General features: G+C 54.7%; 2 protein-coding genes across 2 annotated transcripts; both read left to right on the forward strand.

Annotated features, from left to right (window-relative positions):
• Positions 1–322: 322 nt before the first annotated feature.
• Positions 323–4,009, forward strand: JCM15063_003782 (uncharacterized protein; the record flags this gene model as incomplete). The annotated part of the gene is made up of 5 exons (XM_076675703.1): positions 323–342; positions 420–583; positions 648–1,618; positions 1,681–1,712; positions 1,774–4,009. 5 exons carry the CDS (start codon positions 323–325, stop codon positions 4,007–4,009), a joined length of 3,423 nt encoding a protein of 1,140 aa, XP_076537787.1.
• Positions 4,010–4,384: 375 nt separating this feature from the next.
• JCM15063_003783 (uncharacterized protein) lies at positions 4,385–7,722 on the forward strand (the record flags this gene model as incomplete). Its single annotated transcript, XM_076675704.1, has 8 exons — positions 4,385–4,452; positions 4,545–4,776; positions 4,844–5,054; positions 5,119–6,401; positions 6,461–6,538; positions 6,606–6,954; positions 7,015–7,520; positions 7,591–7,722. 8 exons carry the CDS (start codon positions 4,385–4,387, stop codon positions 7,720–7,722), a joined length of 2,859 nt encoding a protein of 952 aa, XP_076537788.1.
• Positions 7,723–9,676: the final 1,954 nt, after the last annotated feature.

Here is a 9,676-nt window from a genome sequence, read left to right on the forward strand (position 1 = left end):
CCCTGCCTCTCCTACAAGTACAATACCCCAAAATGTCTTTCTCTTTGCGCCCTGCTTTTTTCCTGCTTTACGCGCTGTACCTGCAACGCTATGATAGATGTTGTTTCCAGACTCTGTTCCGCGAGATGCATTCAGATAGGTTAAAACTGCTTAATTACTAATCATTTCAAAGAGTCCGAGTCCACAGTCAACTCGCAATCAGCAACGGACTTCCATCATTCAGCTCACTCGCCTCGCTAAACTGTACGACCATCACGAAGCTACGTCTAAGTCGTAGCCAGCTGGACTGGAAGACCTTGAACGATTATTTCGGGTTCGGATTATGCAACCGCGTCATGAACGGTGCGTCCCGCGATCCGCCTCGTATCCTGTACTGTACGCTGGCTGAAACCTATCATTCGGGTCTGTGGAGCTCACAGGATACAGCGCTTCGAGTTCTTGGTGAAAGCGCAGCCTCGACCGACTCGATCAACTTCGTCATCGCCTCAACCGCAACACGCGCCAGCAGATCACTCTACTGCACCAGACAGTCGATTCGAGTTGCAATGGCAGCTACAGGAGCTGCGACGCATGACTCGTGAAGGTCAGGCCTCGATTCCTCCCTTTGTTCGAGCAGAGCGACTGATTTCCACTGCTCTCGAGATCAGGCGTACCCGACGAGCCCAAATACATTCGACCGGCAACGTACCGCAGACTACTCGACCTCGAACCCGGATCCGACTCTCTCGCAGTCCAGTACTCTCAATTTCTAACTGAAATCGACGCTCGCCTCTTGGCTCTGCCTAAGCCCCAACCTCATGCACCACTCGATCGTCATGACAAACTGCTGCGCGAGATCGAACGGGACGTCGAGAGGACGTTTGGCACGTTGGCGTGGTTTGGAGCGAAACCTGCTCGAGAGCCTCACGAGGGAGCAGGTACAGCAGACCAGGCTGAGCACGAAGACGAGGATGCGCTGTGGAAGAGGATCCGGATGCTCGATGAGCTCGACCACGAGATCGCCAAGGAACTGGCAGAGAAGGAGGCTCGACGTCAATCTGTCGAGGAACCCTCAGAACCAACTTCGTCCGAAACTCTGCAGACGTCAACCTCTGCGATCCCACCCCCGACCCTTACGCTCAATATACCCTCATCAGTAGATACCACAGCTGTCGACATACCTCCTACCCCCATCACGTCCGCTCCCCCGAGTACGACCCCCTTCTCGATCCCTCCTCCACCCAGCGACCCTCGGCCATCAACCCGCCGAGAAGCTCTGCTTCGACCTCTGTTTGTCTACGCGGTTCTGAACCCGGGAGTCTCTTACGTCCAAGGCATGTCGTACCTCGCCGCAGTGTTCAACTACATCTTCTCGTCAGAATCGCCGTCCCCTTCTCCCCTCGAGATCGAAGCGGTAACGTTTCACGCTCTCGGAGCGTTTGTCGCACAATTGAGAGACCTGTACTCTCCGACGTTCGATGGGATACAAGGAGACACGAACGGGTTGACGGCAACGATCGAAAGGTTCAACGGACTCTTGCTCTGGTTGGATCCGACCCTCGCCGAAGCTCTCGATCGCAAACGGATCGAACTGGGAGGCATCATCCTGCGGTGGTCGACGACCGCTTTCGCGAACGAGGTGAGATACCCTTTCGCGATACTGCTTCCTGATCAGTCAAATTAATGGAACTGGTATTTCAGTTTGCTCTCCCGGATCTTGTGCGGATATGGGAGTGAGTGAATGTCCCTTCAACTTGCTGCATCTGTGATAACGGGACTGACAATCTGTTTTAGCCGAATTGTATCTGTGTTTCCGCGAGAGGACCAACCCTCAAACGAGAGCCTGTCCCCGATGCTCTCGCACGTACTCGACCTCGCGCTCGCGATCGTCATCACGAACCGGGCGACGTTCATCTCGCCCTTTTCATCAATGCAGGCGATCTACGGCGCGCTACAGTCACCGGCAATCGAAGGTGCCGCGGTTGACAAGCTCCTCCTGCTAGCTTGGGACATTCGCGAACGGCGGCTTGGACGGCAACCAGCATCTACTACACCAGGATCGAGAGGAATTTTCAACACGCCCAAGACCCGCACGAGCACGAATTCGGAAACCGGAGTCGGTGGCGCACGTGCGGGACTCTTTAAGCAGAAAATGTGGTCGCCCAAGCCCTCGAGAACGACGGCTGTCTCGGATTTCGAGCTCGAGAGTGCTTCCTCGGTCACCGATTCGCAACTCGCTCGATCGCCTCATATCGGACACACAACCACCCTCGGGAGCAACGGCGCAGATCGATTCGGTTCGATCGCTTTCTCTTCCCCGCGCTCTTCGAGCGGATCACTCGCCAACAACGTCACGATGGTCGAAGGGAAATTGCTCCCGCCACCACCTGCCCGCATGGAAGAACAAGAAACGATCGCTTCTCTCGTCGAGGCAGAACTCGCTTCTCCGGAATACGCTGTCGATGACGACGATGACGACAACGGCTCGAACAGCATCGGAGCCGGAGGAGGAGGAGTTTCTGCACTGCAGGGCTGGTTCAAGACCTCGGTCTCTCGATTCGCTCAATCTGATGTAGCGGCGAACTTGTCAAAAAAGGCGACCAACTTGCAACTCGCCGCAGCGCAATCTGCGACGACGACCGCTTCCCGGTTGAACTCGTCGGACGCAGCAGCTCAGCTCATGAAGGCTCAAACAAACCTCGCCATTCAAGCTCAATTACTGAAAGATCGGGTTGCCGCCGAGCAGATCGCGAACAGGGTCAAAGAGGCCAGTGGTCGATTCCTGGCGAGTACAGGTTCAGAACGAGGACAGCAAGGCCACGATGATTCTGGACCACGGGAAACGCCCTTCACCCCGCCTTCTGGCTTTGGTCGAATGGACCAACCTTCCTCGCCCAACAACGCACCTCGACCTCTCTTACTCAGCTCGGCAGCTCGCAGGGCACAGAACGGATCGATCGATGAGCAATACGAAGGTTCACCCTCGGCCGGATCATCTCGACGCAGTTCGACCACTTCGCATCGATCTCCTTCGGTCTCGCCGGTCCTCTCCCGCTCAATGCACCTCCCACTGCTCTCGCCTGACATGTCAATTCCTCCTTTGTCTCGTTCACCATCGACATCGAGGGGAGCTCACGGTCGAACTACTTCGACGTTCGATACGCCTTCGAAAGCGCCCCTCGCGTCCATGCATCGCCCTCGAAGCGCTTCTCAAACATACTCTCCAAGCTCTGCAGCTCCTCTCGTCGACCATGATGCGGTCACTCGACAAGGCGAGCAAGCGGGCGGGATCGTGAGCGGACGTGGGTGGACTTTGTCCGACGCGCCAGTGCCCTCGACGCTGGCCAATCAGACCTCAGTAGAATCGGAAGCTTCGGCGGAAGAGGATGATCGGAACGGACTGTCAGGGTTGGCGATCCGGATCCCGTCTCCCCTCAGCAACGAGGTCGAATCCGTTGTACCTGAACAGGTCTCGCCTGCGGCAGCTGTACAAAAATCTCATCGCCCTCCTCGCAACTCGTCCCTCGCAACGGATGGTGCCTCGGAACCGCGACTGCCATCTGCTCAACCAACCGAGTCTGCGTTTGTCCCGCCAACATCTCCCAGCGAGACGCCCTTTGAGCCCCCCTCGTCTACAGAGGCACCGAACTTTGACCTACGAGAAGTGCACGACGACGATGTCCCGCTGGGGCATCCACGCGCCGAACCTCGCTCTCTGCCGGTGCAGGCGCAACCTTCGCTGTCTCGTGGAGCGAAAGTGCAGCGGAGACCGGCTGCGACGAAGAAACGATCCTCGCGGGGATCTCTCGCAGGATCGATCGATCTCAGCAATCCCTCGTACCCCCACCAACAACCAGAGGAACGCAGATTCGTGAACGAAGAATTGAAGAGGTCGAGCTCGAATGGGACGACAGCTTCGGAACGAGAATATCGAGCTGGTCGTAGGAACGAACAGCGCAAGGAACATGTCGGATCGGACAGTGCGAGGAATAGCTTGTACGATGATTCGATCCTTGATCATTACGAATAGACGATTTTTTGTGTTTGGTTTTTGATTTGGATTTTTAAAATACCCCTGTTTCTTATCACTGCACCTACCTCGTCTCGCCCACGCACCTCTCCTTCCTTCTCCATGGTTCAGTCATGATCCTGATTATTTCGACTAGCGTTTTGGGGCATCAGTGATCGAAACGCGATGAAAAATGTCCGAGCTGCAGTCGCTCACCCACCCACCTCCTTTCTTTCTACACCCTAGGATGCTTGTCTGCTTTGATCAAATTTTTCACCCAACCCCCTTTATACGGTTTGTCTCTCTCTCTCTCTCTCCACTTCCCGGTCGCTTCACAGCGGCGGCGGCGTCTGCCGCAATCGGATCGGTTCACGTTCAGCTTGCTGAGCCTTCGCAATGCCTCGCCCTCGTCCAGCAACCGCAACTCGATCCCGCCCAGACGCGTCTGATCAAACCCGTGAAAAGTGAGTCTCTCCCGGTTCTCGAAGTAACCTGATCTTTGATGTTGTTCTCTCGGGAATGGGAAAGCTGAGCTTTCTGGCTTCATCGGTGATAGGGACCGGCTCACGATTGAACGCCTGCATGCACTCGGCTACTCGATCGCTCTGCCCGCCCTCGACACCGTCTCATCGATCACGAGCTCGTCCACTCCTCTACCATCGCGACTAGGGAACGTGCTCGAATCGAAGCAAGCGATTGATTCGGAAACACCAGCGCTTCGAAGACAGGGCAATGATTGGGAAAACACTCGCAGTCAGGACACAGGCTCGTCAAGCTGTGAAGAACAGGTGCGCATCGTGACCGGCCAGCTCTCAAGAGTGACAGGCTGAAACGGAAGCGATGAGACCTTATCAGGCCGACCCGCCGTCGAACGACCTTCCGCCTCCGACAATGAAGAAGGAAGATTTGACCCTCGACGACCTGGATACGATCGTTGAAGCACATCGCGCGCTGGCGCGAGGAAAAGGTCGGGAGCGGCAGAGAGGAGGAGCAGACGACGGTTTGACCCCGTCGCAACGAGAAGCGAAACGCCTTCTTGCGCTCAACCTCGAATCAGTCCCACAGTGTGAGCCATCTTGGTAGCTTCTGAATCGAGTGCTCTGTGTCCTGACTTGCTTGCTTGGACACAGCCACGCCGTCCACCCCACGTAAACGCCAAAATTCCTTTAGAACGCCGTCTCCAACGACACCATCTGCATCCTCCTCTCCGGCATCACCTGCGACGTCTGAGCTCGCGAGTCCGACGCGACGACTCGGATCGCCGTCGAAACGACGGAACACGATTGCCCGTGCCGCACCCTTGCTCGCCCTGTTCGCGGCCTCAACGACTGCCACGTCTCTTCTCTCGACGTGCGAATCGCTTCTACAGCTCGCCCCTACCTTGTCCCTCTCAGGGCTGATCGAACTCTCGCGTGCGTTGCAGGAGAACGAACAAATGCTCGCGATCGCGCAGGCGCAGGCGGTTTCGAGCGGCCGCACTTTTGGCTCGTCCTTTGACACCCTCGCCCGACTCGTATCTACCTCACCTCAACATCCAAGCAGTGACCCTTCACACTCGACTCTGGTCGCCGCGAAAGCGCTCAATCTGTTCGCGATTCCTTCCGAAGCACACCGTCTTCTCACGCTGCCAACCGAGCCGACTCCTGCACCGCTCCTGATCCTTTCAACTCCTCATACTCTCTGTTACCAATGTGGTTCCGCGATTACTCTTCGTACCAAGCCAAACGGTCCTGTATGGCTCGTGACTCCCGCCGAACCCGCTCGACCCGTACTCGTCGCGACTCACGTCTGCTCGAACAGTTCCTGTCGAGCTCGTCACGCCCCGGACCACGTCGAGATAACTCACGAGAACAGGACGGTCTGGATCTGGGAGAATAATGCCAAATACTCGAAAGTAGGGGAACGAGTGTGGGTGACGCGTGACTTTTCGAAACATTTCGCCGCATTGCTCCTGCAACAATCGGTCAGTCCTGGAGGATACGCGAGTGTGTGGAACAGCTTGCATGCCTCCGGGAAGGGCGATGCAGATCAAGAAGACAGGGAAGGGATGGATTCTGAGGAAGAAGATTTCGACGAGATCGCGGCGACATCGTCGTCGGAAACCGCGACATTTAAGCTCTCATCGGCACACGTCTGGCGCTCGTTCGTCACCCTTTCATCGACGCAGCATGCTACCGAACGTCGGAGTCGGCTTTTGACGATTCCACGCCCCTCGTCAGAAACCCTCGTTCGCTTCGTCAACCGCAACTTGTTGTCTCCTCGACCGAACGTACACGTTCTGGAGCCGCATCACGACTGTACGATATGTACGAAACCGAGAAGCTCTCGTTGGCGGGCGGGACCTGCGACCAGTGAGGAACGAAAGCATGGCGTGAGATGGGCCGGCTCGTCCCTCGCAGACTTGCGGGCAGGCGTAAGATCTTCTCATCCCTGCACGCACTATTGGGGAGCTCATTCCCTTTTATTTTCCAGAATCTCCGAGACGACAGTACGGCCATGGAGGGAAACGTGTCGTTTGCCGTCTGTGATGGAATCTCGATCGGCCACCTGGCAAGTTTCGCCTTTCCGATCGCTATCACAGATCTCGTAACTGAGACTGTCGACCTTGCGTATCTAGCTATGTGCGTATCCCGGGTGTGCAAATCCTCCGATCAAAGCAACTCGCAAAGCTCGATTTTGCAAATCCCACGTGCGACTACACAAGCGGTGTGGCATCTTTCAGTGCGGTCGACCGATCGCTATTTCGACAGTTGGCTCGTCTACCACTGAGGCGTGCTGTGATCCGAGCCATCAGAGCGCGTGGTACGCCTTTGTCAAGAAGCGCGAGAGCATTGTCAGTCGAGGTTGGATCCGTCAAAGAACGCTGCCTCGTACACCCGGGGGCTCAAACATCGCTTTCGATGGTCCCCTTGACTCTGAGAAAAGGCACGAGACTGGTCCGAAAACGCCAGCTATACAGGATCAGAGTGAGCTCGGATTCGACATCTTTTGCTTGACGAATTGATCACTCACCCAAGAATCGGCAGTTTTGCATTCCTGGGCACTTCGTCGAAGCAGCAAGCTGCAGCTCCTGGTCGCGGCGTGTGGTACGCCACTCGCCTGGACGACTTTCGCAGAAGGCGAATCACCACGATCGGTCCTACAATTCCTCTCATCAGCCCACGAGCAGTTCAACCGCGACCCTGCAATCTCCTCGGCGACATTCCCATCTTACATCGCTTATGACCGCGCATGCGACGTCCTTAGGCAAGCTGCCGAGCCACCGACCGCTTCTCCATCGAGCCAAGATCCCTTTGAAACCCCTCGCAAGCACCGTCGTCGTCAAGACCCCACGCAATCTCTCCCTTCGTTCCTCAAAACTTCGCGACTCGTCGTGACCGGGTTCCATCAGCAGTGTCACTCGACGTCGGACGCAGTCTGTCAATCGTTCTGCAACTCTGCTCCCCTCGACGGTTCCGCGCCCGATCTCGTCATCCCATACGTATCGAAAGGAAGCCACTTGCGAGTGTTTGAGCGTGCTTTCAACACCTCGGTGAGTTTCTCCATTCAATTGCGACACAGTGTTGCGTTCTCATCGGTTGTTCCCTCTCGAGTCGTAACAGGCGGCAGAGCAGCTCAACTCGTCGTTGCGAGGGTTCACTCACCTGTTGCAGAGTATGAAAGCCGACAACTTTGAATTCTTGCTCAATTGCATCTTGATGGACAAGAAGGCAAAGATAGAACGGAGGAAATGAAAAGGAGTTCTCGCCTGGTCGCAGAGAAACTCTTTGTATACACTCAACGATGATGGTGTGTGAGATGCTTGTTGCCGTTTTCAGTAAAGAGTCGAGAGATGTGCTAGCTACTCTGTCAGCGAGGCGACCTTGGGACAATCTACCTTCGGTTCCGTTCTGGGCCAGGCAGATTCGCTTTGAGTGAGATTCGCTTTGAGTGAGGGCAGAGGCAATACAGGCGACTCTGCGTATAGTGTGGTTGCAGCACAGCGATTCTGGAGAGAGTGCGAAGGCGTTTTGTGTCGTATGAGACGGTGATGCCCGGTGGAGTCGTGGCTTGACTCAGACACTCAGATTGCCGATGATCGCTGAAGTTCTTCTTGACCTAGCGCGCATAGACAGCATGCGAGGCGACCTGACGCGATTGATTGCTGGAGGCAAACATCACCTGATCGACCCGCAAGAACCGTCAGACAGCTGCCGCTCGGCTGCTGGATGAGACTTGTATAGATACAATAGACACACCTGATCCCTTCACACGTTGCGCGAGCCATGCGAAGTAGCAATGGTGAGCTCGTCGCGTCATCCCCTCACCAGCCCCTGCGCCTGGCACGAATGCATCACGCGTACTTACCCGGCATCATGCTCTGTCTCACAGTGATGACCAAGGTGCAGAGTGTCCTCGCGAGACCGTGATCGCCCTGTTTCCAGCGCTAGATGAACGAACAGGAATCGATTTCATGTTGACGACAGGCGACTTGGAACTGGAGAGCATAACGATCGTAGGGAGGAGAGCAAGCATAGACGGGTGACTTTGAAGATGGTTCGAGTTCCGCCAAGGGTTGATGTGGGCTGCGATATTGGCTGGAATCAGTTGGCTGAAGTCTAGATTGCCGAAATTGATTCGACCGTATAGGTCATTGGGTCTGACGGAAGAATAAGCGATGTAATTGGCAAGACCGCAAAATATTTAAGGCAAACAGAATTTCTATGTCCCTAATCAGCGCCGATTATGGTCGATTGTATTCGAGAAGAGACGAATGTTATACTATGAGATTCTAGGCTATAGGCTCTTCCGAGGATATCTGATATGCGGCGGTTCGAATCTTGGACATAGCGCTCGAAAAGGCTTGAAAAGGCTTGAAATCGCTATGAGAGAGCGTTGGAAGGGATCATTACTGTCTGAGTTGCGAAATTTACTTAGGGTTCATACCGTAACGTCTACGATTGAATTTGAGTCTGGATGAGATTTTGTAATTGGAAGAGGGGTATAAGACTTAGAAGCGCGATTGGCATAGCAATGAGTATCAGGGTTCGAGAGCCTCTATTGTTGCAGTCGAATTAGATGAGACGTGTAATGCAGATTAAGGCGACACGGATATTTACCAAAGCTTGTTAACAGAGAATGTAAATATATGAGACTGTTTGTGGCCTATTAGACCGAGTAAATAATTCGCGAATACAAAACCCCAAACAATTGACAAAACCGGATTTGGACGTATGGGCATGTAGGTGAAGTCGAGGGCGTGTAGGAAAGGATGAAGACCGGCCAGACAGAGAAGATCGGTAACCCTAACCGGTTGCCGCATATTGTGGAAGTGGCTTTGATCCGGGTTGCAGCTCCGGAGAGGTCCAGAAATTTGTATGATTTTGGTCATAGTCATTATATTTGCTGTTCCCTACATCTGGGCTGATGGCCATGAAACTTCTCTGGAGTTTACCAGAGGTGTTTTGATTGGTCCTCGGGGCAGTTGATAAATTGTAGAGAGAGACAGGAATGATATTTCGAAGAATTTACGGAGGTTTGCAGAAACAATGGAGGGCACGGTACTTTTTGTGGCGACAATATGGGTGACCAGTCGAGAACACTGTGCTGCCGCAGGTTTTTTTTTGCATGGCACACCTATGTGCTGGTACTGCCTGGGGAGGCTGCTGGCACCTGGGGACGACAAGAGAGGCGGCGAGAGGCAGACTG

Source organism: Sporobolomyces koalae (genome assembly GCF_050403365.1).
Source record: "Sporobolomyces koalae JCM15063 DNA, S_koalae_JCM15063T_v1_ctg1, whole genome shotgun sequence".
NCBI lineage: Eukaryota > Fungi > Basidiomycota > Microbotryomycetes > Sporidiobolales > Sporidiobolaceae > Sporobolomyces > Sporobolomyces koalae.